This window comes from Carcharhinus amblyrhynchos, unplaced genomic scaffold (genome assembly GCF_965287045.1).
Source record: "Carcharhinus amblyrhynchos unplaced genomic scaffold, sCarAmb.v2.hapA chromosome_347, whole genome shotgun sequence".
In the NCBI taxonomy this organism is placed as follows: Eukaryota; Metazoa; Chordata; class Chondrichthyes; order Carcharhiniformes; family Carcharhinidae; genus Carcharhinus; species Carcharhinus amblyrhynchos.
The window spans coordinates 112,427-130,235 of NW_027650087.1; the positions used below are offsets into that span (position 1 = coordinate 112,427).

At 55.6% G+C, this 17,809-nt stretch overlaps 1 protein-coding gene across 1 annotated transcript in view; it reads right to left on the reverse strand.

The window, feature by feature from the left end:
* Positions 1 to 350: 350 nt before the first annotated feature.
* LOC145339216 (mitogen-activated protein kinase kinase kinase 11-like) overlaps positions 351 to 17,809 on the reverse strand; it is a 56,570-nt gene continuing 39,111 nt past the window's right edge. The window contains exons 3-10 of the mRNA XM_080183610.1: positions 17,336 to 17,484; positions 16,603 to 16,778; positions 14,801 to 15,041; positions 12,889 to 13,011; positions 10,540 to 10,687; positions 5,252 to 5,343; positions 2,382 to 2,945; positions 351 to 1,135 (exon numbers count right to left, since the gene is read on the reverse strand). Coding sequence (XP_080039736.1) covers positions 570 to 1,135; positions 2,382 to 2,945; positions 5,252 to 5,343; positions 10,540 to 10,687; positions 12,889 to 13,011; positions 14,801 to 15,041; positions 16,603 to 16,778; positions 17,336 to 17,484 — 2,059 coding nt within the window. The 3' untranslated portion in view covers positions 351 to 569. The remainder of the gene's footprint in view (positions 1,136 to 2,381; positions 2,946 to 5,251; positions 5,344 to 10,539; positions 10,688 to 12,888; positions 13,012 to 14,800; positions 15,042 to 16,602; positions 16,779 to 17,335; positions 17,485 to 17,809) is intronic.

Consider the following 17,809-nt stretch of genomic DNA (forward strand, 5'->3'; position numbering starts at 1 on the left):
CATTTCTTCCGTCTACAAAATAACAAGATGTTCAGACAGTGTCGCCCCTGACAGTCCACGGCGTCCTGTATGAACCCCCTCCCCTATCCCCCAGTCACGTGAGACAGGGTGGGCTTTATGGCAGTGGAAGGACCTGCTCGCCCTGCCTCAGCAGACATCGCACTTTCACAGGTACAGAGCTCACCTCGCAGGAGAGGCTGCCCGTGGGAGTCTCCCCCACCCCGAGAGGTTCACCCCCTTCCCCCCCCACACCCTGCCTCAGCAGACATCGCACTTTCACAGGTACAGAGCTCACCTCGCAGGAGTCTCCCCCACCTCCCTCCCTCCTCCCCTCGCTCCCTCCCCACCCCCACACCCAGATCCGGTCGGTGGCTCAGCGATTCCAAATACAAAATAAATCGCAACCCACTGCCCTTGGGGAGGGGCCAGTAGGGGGGCTGGGTGGTCACAAAGTAAGTGAGAGATTTTCCCCTGGATTATTTGGTATAAATCGGCCCCTTGACTGGATGGGTCATGTAGACAATCCTCTCGGAGTTAGTGACTCTCCCGCCGTGCCTCGCTCCCACACCCTAGCTCGGGGGGCCGCTGACTTTGGTCCATATCTCCGTCTCCAAGTCGATCAGGCTCTCGTCTCCGGCCGCGAGCCATGGTGATCCGGCGGCGAGGTCAGAGGTCGTTACGGCCGAGGGGCGGCTCGAGAGACCAGCTCTTGCCACTGCGGTGCTGAAGGGGTCGGAGTTGGGAGGCGGGAAGGGACAGGAGGAGGAGGAGGGCGCCCTGTCGCTGGCGAAAGGGTTGTAGGGCCCCGGGGGTCGCAGGCGGGTGGCGGGCGCTGGCTCCGGGTGGGCGAAGGGGTTGGTGGGGTGGGGCAGCCAGCCCCCCGGCCCCGGGGCGCTGAAGGGGTCAGGTGGGGGCGGAGGGCTGCCAGCAGTCCGGCCCGGTTCACACGTTCCCGCTGAGACAAAGCTCCAGGGGTCGATCCTGGCCCGGCACCGGGAGGGCCGAGGTCTCGGGAGGGCGCTGGTTTTAGGGTGCTCCACCCGGAGCCAGGGTGTCCGATGGGGGTGTTCAGGAACGGACGATAATCCTGTGCTGTCCTGATCTGGAACAATCCCAGAAGCAAAGGCAGTGTTTCCTGAAAGGAAGAGACAGGGAGAGAGTCAAAAATGTCAAAGAAAATCTCTCAATCCCAGTTGTTATAAAGCAGCAGTCAATCCCCCCCCGAGAACGAACCCTGAAACCCCCAGAGAGGAATACCTCCCCCTATAATCTGTAAAAGGTGTGTGTGAAGTGGTGTGACCTGCTTTTCAGCAATGCCTAGTGTTTAAACACCAACTAAATCCCCGACACTCACTCTCAGATACACACCAAACTGTTTATTTATCTAACTATGAGCAAGTTAACTGAACTATTAACAAACCAAAAAAACCCCTTCTAACTATTAACTATTCCCCAGTAAAACAAGATTCTAATGGTCCGCAGTTCCAAGAAATATAATTTCCACTCATTCACACAAATAGAATTTAGTCACTCTCTAAATTACAACCAGGTTTTATGTCGTACACAGAAGATAGGAGCAGGAGGAGGCCATTCGGCCCTCCATGCCTGCCCTGCCATTCATCACCATCATGGCTGATCATCCAACTCAATAGCCTAATCCTGCTTTCTCCCCATAACCTTTGATCCTGTTCACCCCAAGTGCTATATCCAGCTGCTTCTTGAATACAATACACTAAGGGGCAACTTACCGTGGCCAATCCCCCTAACCTGCACATCTTTGGACACTAAGGGGCAATTTAGCATGGCCAATCCACCTAACCTGCACATCTTTGGACTGTGGGAGTAAACCGGAGCACCTGGAGGAAACCCACGCAGACATGGGGACAGTGTGCAGACTCTGCACAGTGACGCAAGCCGGGAATTGAACCCGGATCCCTGGCACTGTGAGGCAGCAGCACTAACCCACTGTGCCACCCAAATTTGAATTCAATAAAAAATATCTGGAATTAAGAATCTGCTGATGATCCATTGTGGGAAAAACCCATCTGGTTCCCTTTAGGGGAGGAAATCTGCTGTCCTTACCCCGGTCTGGCCTACATGTGACTCCAGAGCCACAGCAATGTGGGAGACTCTCAACTGCCCTCCAAGGGGCAACTAGGGATGGGCAATAAATGCTGACCCAGCCAGGGACACCCATGTCCCACGATTGAATAACAAAAAAATTCATCCCTCAGCTCCCAATCTCCCATCCAAATCTATGCTTTTAGCTCCATGTGACATCTATGGGTGTGTGACAGGTTGACTGAGGCTCCCCCGGCCCCCCCTGCAGGCTTAGTTTCACTGCCCCCCCAATTTCCCACCCCCCCCTTCCCCCCCCTTACCTGGGCTATCGATACAGATCTCAGTTGGTCTTTCTCTGCTGTCATGCTTCCTGTCCCTCCGCGGGGTCACCGGGGGCCCCAGCAACAGTTCACCGCACACCGTCAACTCCTGACCTTCGACCCGGTCAACCGAGAGACCCGGCCTGCCGCTCGCGCCTGGGTCCCGGTCGCCCTCGGGGGGTTCGGGGCTCCTCGGGTCCATTAGCATCCGGGTGGAGTTGAGGGGGGTGGGGAAGCAGATCAGGTCCCCCGCATCGTGTTCCTTGCGGGCCTTCTTGCGGTGTGTGACCTGGGGAGAGTTCTGGTTGCTAGGGCAGCCTCCCGCCCTCGCTGCCTCCGTCTCCAGGGGGCGCAGCCTGGCCAAGTCCCTTCCCAGAGCCACTGAGGCCAACACTGCGGCACTGCCCATCAATGCCCAGCCGGTGGGCTTGAACTCCCGCCGGAGAGCCTCGTCCAACTCATCACCGCTGCCTGCGTCCCGGTACCCGTCACTGCCGGTGTGAGGTAGGCTATCAACAGGACCACAGTCCACGGGAACCAGTTCTCCATTCCTGACGGGGTCACCTAGATATCAAAAATTAATGTTTGTTTTATTAGAGTCACGAGTTGGCTTACATTAACACTGCAATGAATCATAGAACCCGACAGTGCAGAAAGAGGCCCTTCGGCCCATCGAGTCTGCACCGAACACAATCCCACCCAGGCCCTACCCCCATATCCCTACATATTATACCCACTAATCCCTCTAACCGACACATCCCTGGACACTAAGGGGCAATTTAGCACGGCCAATCAACCTAACCCGCACATCTTTGGACTGTGGGAGGAAACCGGAGCACCCGGAGGAAACCCACACAGACACAGGGAGAATGTGCAAACTCCACACAGACAGTGACCCAAGGCCGGGAATCGAACCCAGATCCCTGGCGCTGTGAAGCAACAGCACTAACCCACTGTGCCAACGTGCCACCCACGAGTTACTGTTATGAGTTAGAAGTTACTGTGAAATTCCCCGAGTCGCCCACATTCCAGCGCCTGTTTGGGTTACACTGAGGGAGAATTTAGCACCAGATTTCCTTCCCTAAAGGGAACCAGATGGGTTTTTCCCACAATGGGTCATCAGTAGATTCTTAATTCCAGATTTTTTATTGAATTTAAATTCCACCATCTGCTGTGGTGGGATTCGAACCCGGGTCCCCAGAACATTCGCTGATTAGTAGCACGAGGCCGTCGCTGCTTCCCTGGGCCATCTTCACCGGCCACGTTTTAGTTGGTAGCCCTTGCATGTTGCTGAATCAGGGAATCTAAATTTGGCACTGCTTCCCGCGTGGTACAGCTGCTCTCTCTGTCTCCTCAGTGTTAATCTAAACCTACTTGTGACGTTGATAAATAAACTTTAAAAGCTGGCCCAGTCAGCAACACCCATGTCCCAGGTTTGATGCAAGTCCCTGTGCCATCAAGTACCTGAGAGAGTGTGTGTGCCTTCACATACCTGAGTGTGTGCCTTCACGTACCTGAGAGAGAGTGTGTGCCTACACATACCTGAGAGAGTGTGTGTGCCTTCACATACCTGAGTGTGTGTGCCTTCACATACCTGAGTGTGTGCCTTCACATACCTGAGAGAGTGTATGCCTACACATACCTGAGAGAGTGTGTGTGCGTTCACATACCTGAGAGAGTGTGTGTGCCTTCACATACCTGAGAGAGTGTGTGTGCCTTCACATACCTGAGAGAGTGTGTGTGCCTTCACATACCTGAGAGAGTGTGTGCCTTCACATACCTGAGAGAGTGTGTGCCTTCACATACCTGAGAGAGTGTGTATGCCTACACATACCTGAGAGAGTGTGTGTGCCTTCACGTACCTGAGAGAGTGTGTGTGCCTTCACAAACAACAGAGAGTGTGTGCCTTCACATACCTGAGAGAGAGTGTGTGCCTTCACATACCTGAGAGAGACTGTGTGCCTTCACATACCTGAGAGTGTGTGTGCCTTCACATACCTGAGAGTGTGTGTGCCTTCACATACCTGAGAGTGTGTGTGCCTTCACATACCTGAGAGAGTGTGTGTGCCTTCACATACCTGAGAGAGTGTGTGTGCCTTCACATACCTGAGAGAGAGTGTATGCCTACACATACCTGAGAGTGTGTGTGCCTTCACATACCTGAGAGAGTGTGTGTGCCTTCACATACCTGAGAGAGTGTGTGTGCCTTCACATACCTGAGAGAGAGTGTGCCTTCACATACCTGAGAGAGTGTGTGCCTTCACGTACCTGAGAGAGTGTGTGTGCCTTCACATACCTGAGAGAGTGTGTATGCCTACACATACCTGAGAGAGTGTGTGTGCCTTCACGTACCTGAGAGAGTGTGTGCCTTCACAAACAACAGAGTGTGTGCCTTCACATACCTGAGAGAGAGTGTGTGCCTTCATGTACCTGAGAGAGCGTGTGTGCCTTCACATACCTGAGAGAGTGTGTGTGCCTTCATGTACCTGAGAGAGTGTGTGTGCCTTCACATACCTGAGAGAGTGTGTGCATTCACATACCTGAGAGTGTGTGTGCATTCACATACCTGAGAGAGTGTGTGTGCCTACACATACCTGAGAGAGTGTGTGTGCCTTCACATACCTGAGAGAGTGTGTGTGCCTTCACATACCTGAGAGAGTGTGTGTGCCTTCACATACCTGAGAGAGTGTGTGTGCCTTCATGTACCTGAGAGAGTGTGTGTGCCTTCACATACCTGAGAGAGTGTGTGCATTCACATACCTGAGAGTGTGTGTGCATTCACTTACCTGAGAGAGTGTGTGTGCCGACACATACCTGAGAGAGTGTGTGTGCCTACACATACCTGAGAGAGTGTGTGTGCCATCACGTACCTGAGAGAGTGTGTGCCATCAGGTTTGACAAGGAGGGAGTTGGGCCTTCATTCTCATTCTCTGCATTCCAAATATCCGGAAGGGATCGCAGCCTGAGGAAGATAATATTTTAGTCACCCAGCACTGAGAAACGAGCCAGTGTCAGCACTGTTCTGGGATGTGTTCTTCTACCTTAGACTCCAGGTTTGGTTTCACAGAATCACAGAATCCCTGCAGTGCAGAAGGAGGCCATTTGACCCATCAAATCTGTACCGGCAACAATTCCAACCTATCCCCACAACCACATGCATTTACCTAACTAACCCCCTCCCACCGACACTAAGGGGCAATTTAGCATGGCCAATCCACCCAACACCACATCTTTGGACGAGACCGGAGCACCCGGGGGAAACCCACGCAAACACTGAGAGAATGTGCAGTCTCCACACGGACAGTGACCCGAGCCAGGAATCGAAACCGGGTCCCTGGGCACTGTGAGGCAGCAGCGCTAACCCACTGTGTGAACCCGGGTCCCTGGGCGCTGTGAGACAGCAGTGCTAACCCACTGTGTGAACCCGGGTCCCTGGGCGCTGTGAGGCAGCAGCGCTAACCCACTGTGTGAACCCGGGTCCCTGGGCGCTGTGAGACAGCAGTGCTAACCCACTGTGTGAACCCGGGTCCCTGGGCGCTGTGAGACAGCAGCGCTAACCCACTGTGTGAACCCGGGTCCCTGGGCACTGTGAGGGAGCAGCGCTAACCCACTGTGTGAACCCGGGTCCCTGGGCACTGTGAGGGAGCAGCGCTAACCCACTGTGTGAACCCGAGTCCCTGGACGCTGTGAGACAGCAGTGCTAACCCACTGTGTGAACCCGGGTCCCTGGGCGCTGTGAGACAGCAGCGCTAACCCACTGTGTGAACCCGGGTCCCTGGATGCTGTGAGACAGCAGTGCTAACCCACTGTGTGAACCCGGGTCCCTGGATGCTGTGAGACAGCAGTGCTAACCCACTGTGTGAACCCGGGTCCCTGGGCACTGTGAGGGAGCAGCGCTAACCCACTGTGTGAACCCGGGTCCCTGGGCGCTGTGAGACAGCAGTGCTAACCCACTGTGTGAACCCGGGTCCCTGGGCACTGTGAGACAGCAGTGCTAACCCACTGTGTGAACCCGGGTCCCTGGGCGCTGCGAGACAGCAGTGCTAACCCACTGTGTGAACCCGGGTTCCTGGACGCTGTGAGACAGCAGTGCTAACCCACTGTGTGAACCCGGGTCCCTGGGCGCTGTGAGACAGCAGTGCTAACCCACTGTGTGAACCCGGGTCCCTGGGCGCTGTGAGACAGCAGCGCTAACCCACTGTGTGAACCCGGGTCCCTGGGCACTGTGAGGGAGCAGCGCTAACCCACTGTGTGAACCCGAGTCCCTGGACGCTGTGAGACAGCAGTGCTAACCCACTGTGTGAACCCGGGTCCCTGGATGCTGTGAGACAGCAGTGCTAACCCACTGTGTGAACCCGGGTCCCTGGATGCTGTGAGACAGCAGTGCTAACCCACTGTGTGAACCCGGGTCCCTGGGCGCTGTGAGACAGCAGCGCTAACTCACTGTGTGAACCCGGGTCCCTGGGCACTGTGAGACAGCAGTGCTAACCCACTGTGTGAACCCGGGTCCCTGGGCACTGTGAGGGAGCAGCGCTAACCCACTGTGTGAACCCGGGTCCCTGGGCACTGTGAGACAGCAGTGCTAACCCACTGTGTGAACCCGGGTCCCTGGGCACTTTGAGACAGCAGTGCTAACCCACTGTGTGAACCCGGGTCCCCGGGTGCTGTGAGACAGCAGCGCTAACCCACTGTGTGAACCCGGGTCCCTGGGCACTGTGAGACAGCAGTGCTAACCCACTGTGTGAACCCGGGTCCCTGGGCACTGTGAGACAGCAGTGCTAACCCACTGTGTGAACCCGGGTCCCTGGATGCTGTGAGACAGCAGTGCTAACCCACTGTGTGAACCCGGGTCCCTGGGCACTGTGAGGGAGCAGCGCTAACCCACTGTGTGAACCCGGGTCCCTGGACGCTGTGAGACAGCAGTGCTAACCAACTGTGTGAACCCGGGTCCCTGGACGCTGTGAGACAGCAGTGCTAACCCACTGTGTGAACCCGGGTCCCTGGGCGCTGTGAGACAGCAGCGCTAACTCACTGTGTGAACCCGGGTCCCTGGGCACTGTGAGACAGCAGTGCTAACCCACTGTGTGAACCCGGGTCCCTGGGCGCTGTGAGACAGCAGCGCTAACCCACTGTGTGAACCCGGGTCCCTGGGCACTGTGAGACAGCAGCGCTAACCCACTGTGTGAACCCGGGTCCCTGGGTGCTGTGAGACAGCAGCGCTAACCCACTGTGTGAACCCGGGTCCCTGGGCGCTGTGAGACAGCAGCGCTAACCCACTGTGTGAACCCGGGTCCCTGGGCACTGTGAGACAGCAGTGCTAACCCACTGTGTGAACCCGGGTCCCTGGGCGCTGTGAGACAGCAGTGCTAACCCACTGTGTGAACCCGGGTCCCTGGGCGCTGTGAGACAGCAGTGCTAACCCACTGTTTGAACCCGGGTCCCTGGGCACTGTGAGGCAGCAGTGCTAACCCACTGTGTGAACCCGGGTCCCTGGGCGCTGTGAGACAGCAGCGCTAACCCACTGTGTGAACCCGGGTCCCTGGGCACTGTGAGGGAGCAGCGCTAACCCACTGTGTGAACCCGGGTCCCTGGGCGCTGTGAGACAGCAGCGCTAACCCACTGTGTGAACCCGGGTCCCTGGGCACTGTGAGACAGCAGCGCTAACCCACTGTGTGAACCCGGGTCCCTGGGCACTGTGAGACAGCAGTGCTAACCCACTGTGTGAACCCGGGTCCCTGGGCGCTGTGAGACAGCAGCGCTAACCCACTGTGTGAACCCGGGTCCCTGGGCACTGTGAGGGAGCAGTGCTAACCCACTGTGTGAACCCGGGTCCCTGGGCACTGTGAGGGAGCAGCGCTAACCCACTGTGTGAACCCGGGTCCCTGGGCACTGTGAGGGAGCAGTGCTAACCCACTGTGTGAACCCGGGTCCCTGGGCGCTGTGAGACAGCAGTGCTAACCCACTGTGTGAACCCGGGTCCCTGGGCACTGTGAGACAGCAGCGCTAACCCACTGTGTGAACCCGGGTCCCTGGGCGCTGTGAGACAGCAGTGCTAACCCACTGTGTGAACCCGGGTCCCTGGGCGCTGTGAGACAGCAGTGCTAACCCACTGTGTGAACCCAGGTCCCTGGGCGCTGTGAGACAGCAGTGCTAACCCACTGTGTGAACCCGGGTCCCTGGGTGCTGTGAGACAGCAGCGCTAACCCACTGTGTGAACCCGGGTCCCTGGGCACTGTGAGACAGCAGTGCTAACCCACTGTGTGAACCCGGGTCCCTGGGCACTGTGAGACAGCAGTGCTAACCCACTGTGTGAACCCGGGTCCCTGGGCACTGTGAGACAGCAGTGCTAACCCACTGTGTGAACCCGGGTCCCTGGGCACTGTGAGGGAGCAGCGCTAACTCACTGTGTGAACCCGGGTCCCTGGGCGCTGTGAGACAGCAGTGCTAACCCACTGTGTGAACCCGGGTCCCTGGGCGCTGTGAGACAGCAGCGCTAACCCACTGTGTGAACCCGGGTCCCTGGGTTCTGTGAGACAGCAGTGCTAACCCACTGTGTGAACCCGGGTCCCTGGGCACTGTGAGACAGCAGCGCTAACCCACTGTGTGAACCCGGGTCCCTGGGCGCTGTGAGACAGCAGCGCTAACCCACTGTGTGAACCCGGGTCCCTGGGTGCTGTGAGACAGCAGTGCTAACCCACTGTGTGAACCCGGGTCCCTGGGCGCTGTGAGACAGCAGCGCTAACCCACTGTGTGAACCCGGGTCCCTGGGCGCTGTGAGACAGCAGCGCTAACCCACTGTGTGAACCCGGGTCCCTGGGCGCTGTGAGACAGCAGCGCTAACCCACTGTGTGAACCCGGGTCCCTGGGCACTGTGAGACAGCAGTGCTAACCCACTGTGTGAACCCGGGTCCCTGGGCGCTGTGAGACAGCAGCGCTAACCCACTGTGTGAACCCGGGTCCCTGGGCGCTGTGAGACAGCAGCGCTAACCCACTGTGTGAACCCGGGTCCCTGGGCACTGTGAGACAGCAGCGCTAACCCACTGTGTGAACCCGGGTCCCTGGGCACTGTGAGACAGCAGCGCTAACCCACTGTGCCACCTGGATATTGAATTCGATGATCAGCCATGATCATAATGAATGGTGGAGCAGGCTCGAAGGGCTGAATGGCCTCCTGCTGCTTCTAGTTTCTATGTAATAACAACCAATAAAGGTGCGTGAATCCCACTTTCCTGCCTCTCTCCCATATCCTTGGATGCTGCAATTTATCAAACACTTATCCAAATATTTTTTATTCTTTCACAGGTTGTGGGCCTCACTGGCGGGTCCAGAATTTACTGTCCCTCCCTAGTTATTCCTTGAGAAGGGGGTGGGGGAGCCGCCATCTTTAACCCACTGCAGTCCCCGTGTGGTGTAGGTACACCCACAGTGCTGTTAGGGAGGGAGTTCCAGGATTGTGATTGGACATCAGTCAGTCCCCATGTGTGGTGTAGGTACACCCACAGTGCTGTTAGGGAGGGAGTTCCACCATTCTGGCCCCAGCCACAGTGAAGGAACGGCCGATATATTTCCGAGTTGGGATGGTGAGTGGCTCGGAGGGGGAAACTTGCAGGGGGTGGTGTTCCCCAGGTATTTATTACTAATCTGTTTAAGCAGCTTAACGAGTGGGCATGCTGCATCCGGGCATCACACACCCTGTCTCCCTAAAGAGGAGGTGAGGGTGCAATAGACGACTGACAGATGCTGGTATAGGAGTTGGCGAGGGTGGCACGTGAGATGATTTTCAGTGGTTAACAAATTGATTGAGCAGCCAGAGTGCCGGACGTGACAGACTGGCTTTAAAAAAGAAACTGAACTGGAGAGTTCCAGAGTGTCGGTGTCCATTCACCAAGTTACTGTTTCCCATCATAGAATCCTTACAGTGCAGGAAAGGCCATTGGGCCCATCGAATCTGCACTAACTCTCTGACAGAGTATCTACCCAGACCCTCATTCCATCACCTGCTCCCCCTGACCCCTAACCCTTCACCCCTCCTTCCCTTTGCAAGTCTCCCTGACACTGAGGGGCAATTTAACCTGGCCAATCCCCCCTAACCCAAACTCTTTTGGAGTGTCGCTAACAAACACATTACTCCTGATTATTTACCAACACACGGTCTCACCTTTCATTGGCCGGAATTTCCCAGGGTTTTGCCAAGTGGTTTCCCCAGCTTCGACCCCTCTCTCCTTTCACACATTCCTCCCCATTGGAATGTTCCGGACTCCAGGCCGGACTCCGGCTCCACGCTCCATTCAGCTGGTTGGGAATCACTGAGACAGAACAAGGCAAAAGGAGACGTGAATGGAGGAGGAAGAGAGGACGGCGGAGAGAGAAAGAGAGACAGAGAGAGAGAGAGAGAGACAGAGAGAGAAAGACACACAGAGAGAGACAGAGACAGAGAGAGACAGAGAGAGACAGACAGAGAGAGAGAGACACAGAGAGAGAGAGAGAGAGAGACAGAGAGTGAGACAGAGAGAGAGAGACAGACAGAGAGAGAAAGACAGAGAGAGAGACAGATAGAGAGACAGAGAGAGAGAGACAGAGAGAGAGAGACAGAGAGAGAGAGACAGAGAGAGAGAGACAGAGAGAGAGAGACAGAGAGAGAGAGACAGAGAGAGAGACAGACAGACAGACAAATGGAGACAGAGAAAGAGACAGATAGAGAGAGAGACAGAGAGAGAGAGAGACAGAGAGAGAGACAGAGAGAGAGACAGAGAGAGAGATACAGAGAGAGAGACAGAGAAAGAGAGAGACAGAGGGAGAGAGACAGAGGGAGAGAGACAGAGGGAGAGAGACAGAGGGAGAGAGACAGAGGGAGAGAGACAGAGAGGGAGAGGCAGAAAGGGAGAGAGACAGAGAGAGAGACAAATAGAGAGAGACAGACAGAGAGAGAGATAGAGACAGAGAGAGAGAGATAGAGACAGAGAGAGAGAGACAGAGAGATAGAGACAGAGAGAGAGAGATAGAGACAGAGAGAGAGAGACAGAGAGATAGAGACAGAGAGAGAGAGATAGAGAGAGAGAGATAGAGAGAGACAGAGAGATAGAGACAGAGAGAGAGAGATTGACAGAGAGAGAGAGATTGACAGAGACAGAGAGAGAGAGACAGAGAGAGAGAGAGACAGAGAGAGAGACAGAGAGAGAGATACAGAGAGAGAGACAGAGAAAGAGAGAGACAGAGGGAGAGAGACAGAGAGGGAGAGGCAGAAAGGGAGAGAGACAGAGAGAGAGACAAATAGAGAGAGACAGACAGAGAGAGAGATAGAGACAGAGAGAGAGAGATAGAGACAGAGAGAGAGAGACAGAGAAATAGAGACAGAGAGAGAGAGATAGAGAGAGACAGAGAGAGAGAGACAGAGAGATAGAGACAGAGAGAGAGAGATTGACAGAGACAGAGAGAGAGAGACAGATAGAGAGAGAGAGACAGAGAGAGAGAGACAGAGATACAGAGAGAGAGAGAAAGACAGGAGGTGAGGGGGGAGGAATAGAGGGAATGGAGAAGGGGTGGACATGTCGCGGTGGATGGGATCGCGGGGCCAGGCTGGATGGGGTTGCGGGACCGGAGTGAACAGGGTCACGGTGGACCTGGCCGCAGGGTGAGGGTTACATGTATACGGTGTCAGGGTCGCAGTGTCGGGATTACAGGGTGGCGGGGTGAGGGGTTACAGGGTGGCGGGGTGAGGGGTTACAGGGTGGTGGGCTGAGAGGTTACAGGGTGGCGGTGTCGGGGTGACAGGGTGGCGGTGTCGGGGTGACAGGGTGGCAGTCTCGGTGTTACAGGGTGGCGGGGTGAGGGGTTACAGGGTGGCGGTGTCGGGGTGACAGGGTGGCGGTGTCGGGGTGACAGGGTGGCGGTGTCGGGGTGACAGGGTGGCGGTGTCGGGGTGACAGGGTGGCGGTGTCGGGGTGACAGGGTGGCGGTGTCGGGGTGACAGGGTGGCGGGCTGAGGGGTTACAGGGTGGCGGGCTGAGGGGTTACAGGGTGGCGGGCTGAGGGGTTACAGGGTGGCGGGCTGAGGGGTTACAGGGTGGCGGGCTGAGGGGTTACAGGGTGGCGGGCTGAGGGGTTACAGGGTGGCGGGCTGAGGGGTTACAGGGTGGCGGGCTGAGGGGTTACAGGGTGGCGGTGTCGGGGTGACAGGGTGGCGGTGTTGGGGTGACAGGGTGGTGGTGTCGGGGTGACAGGGTGGCGGTGTCGGTGTTACAGGGTGGCGGTGTTGGGGTGACAGGGTGGTGGTGTCGGGGTGACAGGGTGGCGGTGTCGGGGTGACAGTGTCGGGGTTACAGGGTGGCAGTGTCGGGGTGACAGGGTGGCGGTGTCGGGATGACAGGATGGCGGTGGCGGTGTCGGGGTTCCAGGGTGGCAGTGTCGGGGTTCCAGGGTGGTGGGAACGCAGTGAGTGAATTAGGCGCTGGTTTTTCCTCTCTGGGTTGGGCTCCAGTCGCCGGAGTCTCCGCGGGTTTTTGCTTACACTGAATCGCTCTGAGGCGCGGCACGAAGGAGGTGATGTTCGGCGAGTCGGATCCAGCTTCCAGTAAACCCTTCTTCTTATGGAGCTGTGGGGAGGCCTGGACTGTGAGCTTGTGCTGGAAATCTGTCTCCGAGAAATCACCAGCAAGCGGGTCAGAATCTACAAACATCACTTAAAGGAACAGTCCCCATTAAACCGTCTCTTAAAGAGACAGTCCTCATTAAACCATCTCTTAAAGAGACAGACCCCATTAAACTATCTCTTAAAGGAACAGTCCCCATTAAACCATCTCTTAAAAAGACAGTCCCCATTAAACCATCACTTAAAGAGACAGTCCGCATTAAACCATCTCTTAAAGGAACAGTCCCCATTAAACCGTCTCTTAAAGAGACAGTCCCCATTTAAACATCTCGTAAAGAAACAGTCCCCATTAAACCGTCTCTTAAAGGAACAGTCCCCATTAAACCGTCTCTAAAAAGAACAGTCCCCATTAAACCATCACTTAAAGGGACAGTACCCATTAAACCATCTCTTAAAGAGACAGTCTTCATTAAACCATCTCTTAAAGAGACAGACCCCATTAAACTATCTCTTAAAGGAACAATCCCCATTAAACTATATCTTAAAGAGACAGTCCCCATTAAACCATCACTTAAAGGAACAGTCCCCATTAAACCGTCTCTTAAAGGGACAGTCCCTATTAAACCATCTCTTAAAGAGTCAGTCCCCATTAAACCACCACTTAAAGAGACAGTCCCCATTAAACCACCACTTAAAGAGACAGTCCCCAATAAACCATCTCTTAAAGAGACAGTCCCCATTACACCATCTCTTAAAGAGACAGTTACCATTAAACTATCTCTTAAAGAGACAGTCACAATTAAACCATCTCTTAAAGACACAGATCCCATTAAACCATCTCTTAAAAGGGACAGGCAACATTAAACCATCTCTTAAAGAGACAGTGACCGTTTATCCATCTCTTAAAGAGACAGGTCCCATTAAACCATTTCTTAAAGGGATAGTCCCCATTCAACCATCTTTTCAGGGGACTGGCACCATTAAACCATCTGTTTAGGCACCAATGCACAGACTGAGAATGGTTTGGATGCAGCTCACTGTTCTACACTGACCAATGGAAAGCTGCCTGTGGCTGGGAACTGACCAATGGGAAAGCTGCCCACGGCTGGGTACTGACCAATGGGAGGAGTTGCCCGCGGCTGGGTGCTGACCAATGGGAGGAGTTGCCCGCGGCTGGGTGCTGACCAATGGGAGGAGTTGCCCGCGGCTGGGTGCTGACCAATGGGAGGAGGTGCCCGCGGCCGGGTACTGACCAATGGGAGGAGGTGCCCGCGGCTGGGTACTGACCAATGGGAGGAGGTGCCCGCGGCTGGGTACTGACCAATGGGAGGAGGTGCCCGCGGCTGGGTACTGACCAATGGGAGGAGGTGCCCGCGGCTGGGTACTGACCGATGGGAGGAGGTGCCCGTGGCTGGGTACTGACCAATGGGAGGAGGTGCCCGTGGCTGGGTACTGACCAATGGGAGGAGGTGCCCGCGGCTGGGTACTGACCAATGGGAGGAGGTGCCCGTGGCTGGGTACTGACCAATGGGAGGAGGTGCCCGCGGCTGGGTACTGACCAATGGGAGGAGGTGCCCGCGGCTGGGTACTGACCAATGGGAGGAGGTGCCCGCGGCTGGGTACTGACCGATGGGAGGAGGTGCCCGTGGCTGGGTAGTGACCAATGGGAGGAGGTGCCCGCGGCTGGGTACTGACCAATGGGAGGAGGTGCCCGTGGCTGGGTACTGACCAATGGGAGGAGGTGCCCGCGGCTGGGTACTGACCAATGGGAGGAGGTGCCCGCGGCTGGGTACTGACCAATGGGAGGAGGTGCCCGCGGCTGGGTACTGACCGATTGGCCGGCTGATGCGTTGGCCATCTTTAGCTTTCAGTTTGTTCTTTTTGAAAGTTCCTTTCCTCTTCTTGACATTGGGTTTCTCCGCGTTCATCTGGTAGATGAGGAGACTCAGCTCCCGCTCAAAGACATCTCGCTCCCACTGCAGGAGGGCGTGTTCCCGCTGCCGAAGGGATTCCTCGTGGGATTTCTGCTGTAGAGCCGCCCTCTTTAACTCCTCCTCTCGACACAGCAACTCCTGGAACACAGAGAGGCAGCGTACTCACCCACACACCCACACATAACCCTCTGCTAACTCCCCCCTTCACCCAGGGGAGTCCCGGATCCCTCACTGTGCGTGCTGCCGGGAATTTCAACTGCATCATGGCACCGAGAGCATTCACACTTTCACAGCAGACACTTCCATAAGAGACAGGAGCAGAATCAGGCCATTCGGCCCCTCTGCTCTGCCATGGCTGATATTTTTCTCATCCCCATTCTCCCCACAACCCCCGATCCCCTTATTAACCAAGAACCTATCTATCTCTGTCTTAAAGACACTCAATGACACAGGGAGGGCAGAGGGGAGAACTGCCCTTGCAGAGAGTCAGTACAGACTCAATGGGCTGAATGGCCTCTTCCTGCACTCTGGGGGTCTATGAGTCTAATAATTAACTCCAGGGCAAGGTAATGATCTGAATTCCTCACCCTTCTCAAAATCTACCAGGATTGGCACCCACTCCCACCATAACCCAGCCTTGGCTCCAATAATAAATAGGGCTTAAAATGGGAGTACACTGGGACAGAGGTTCCCTTCACTACCAAGCCCACACACGGGGCAGCGTGGGTGGCACAGTGTGTTAGCACTGCTGCCTCACGACGCCAGGGACCCGGGTTCGATTCCCGGCTTGGGTCACTGTCTGTGTGGAGTCTGCACGTTCTCCCCGTGTCTGCGTGGGTTTCCTCCGGGTGCTCCATCAGAACCTTCAAGTAAAAAGACTGCGTTTCTTTTCCCTTTGAACATTTCTCCTCACCAGAAATGGCAAATGGCCGTTTGGGAACGCAGAACCTGCGTACTCTCACAAAAAGGGCATTCTGTCAAAGCTTCCCATCTTGCACCCATCAGGTCATTCGCGAGAATAATAATGTCGGCAGTGGGAGGGGGTGCAAGTGCAGGGGGCGATCAACAACTTTACACTGTGTGAGTTGAGGGTGGATTTGGTTGGCAAGTGGACTCTTTTGATGGTTAAGGGGCGTCACCTGAGAGAATGCACCAGTTGATGGTGACTGACAATCAATTGCCAAGCATTGGTGGAAATCTAAACCAGGCATAGAATCATAGAATCCCCACAGTGCAGAAAGAGGCCATTTGGCCCATCGAGCTTGCACTGACAATAATACCACCCAAGCCCTATTCATGTAACCCCATGTATTTACCCTGCTAGCCCCCCTGACACTAAGGGGCTATTTGGCATGGCCAATCTTGCTAACCCGCACATCTTTGGACACTAAGGGGCAATTTAGCATGGCCAATCCACCTAACCCACACATCTTTGGACACTAAGGGGCAATTTAGCATGGCCAATCCACCTAACCCACACATCTTTGGGGAGGAAACTGGAGCACCCAGAGGAAACCCACGCAGACACGAGGAGAACGTGCAGACTCCACACAGACAGTGACCCAAGCCGGGAATTGAAGCCGGGTCCCTGGCGCTGTGAAGTTAAGCGCCGTGCCACCCAGCACCCCCCCCCACCCCGGGTGCCTGGCGCTAAGGGGTTAATCACTGTGCCACCCAGCCCCCCCGCCGCACCCTGTACCTTCTCCTTGGCGCGGAGCTGGTTGAACATTTCCTGGATCTCCAGTTTCCAGTCTTCCTGCATGGAGTGAAAGGACTCCTGGGGTATCTCCAGCAGCACCTGCTCCTCAATGGCCGTCAGCTGCTCCAAGATGGAGGCGAACTGGGGCCGGCGGTGAGGGTCCTCGTCCCAGCATTCTGTGGTGGGGGGGGGTGGTAAAGGTGAGAATTTAAATCCGTTTTCTCTCTGCCTCCGGATTCCGGTTCACCTACAACAACAACTTGCCTATTAAGGACACCTCCGATGGTGCCGAAATTCCCAGTTGAGTCTAAAATGGCCAGCATTTATTGCCCATCCCTAGTTGCCCTTGGAGGGCAGTTGAGAGTCTCCCACATTGCTGTGTCTCTGGAGTCACATGTAGGCCAGACCGGGGTAAGGACGGCAGATTTCCCTCCCTAAAGGGAACCAGATGGGTTTTTCCCACAATGGATCATCAGTAGATTCTTAATTCCAGATATTTTTTATTGAATTCAAATTCCACCATCTGCCGTGGGGGGATTCGAACCCGGGTCCCCCAGAACATCAGCTGAGTTTCTGGATTAATAGTCTAACGATAATACCACTAGGGCCATGAGCTCCACCCATGCTCGCCCTTGTAATCGATCTGATGATGGAACAGTGCGCAGTTATAAGAAAGAATACCCAGAGTTACTGTGCGATTCTTTGGGCACCGGTTCGCCCCTGGTTCACTCACCTGCCATAAGCTGGGCGAACAGTTCTGGGCACGTCGAGGGGATGGGGAGAGTGAGTTTATTGACCGCAACTCCATAGGCAACTGCCAACCCATCAATCCCCCTGTAGGGGACCTCCCCTGTCAGCAGCTCCCACAACAGCACCCCGTAACTGTGGAGAGAACAAAGGGGGAGGGGGGGGTAAGTACATCGACAACGCAGACATTGTTTGTCATTCACTCGTGGGGCAGGTGATCGCTGGCTGGGCCCACCCCCCATCTCCCTCAAGAAGGTGCTGGGTGAGCCGCCATCTTGAAATGTAACTGAGTCTCTCGCTAGGCCACTCCAGAGGGCAACTGAGAGGTAACCACATTACTGTGGCTCTGGGGTCGTGTGTACAATCAGAATTATACACAGAAGAGGCCATTCAGCCCATCGAGTCCATACTGACACATCAAAAATACCTGAACTCCCATGTAATCCCATCTGTAAGCCCT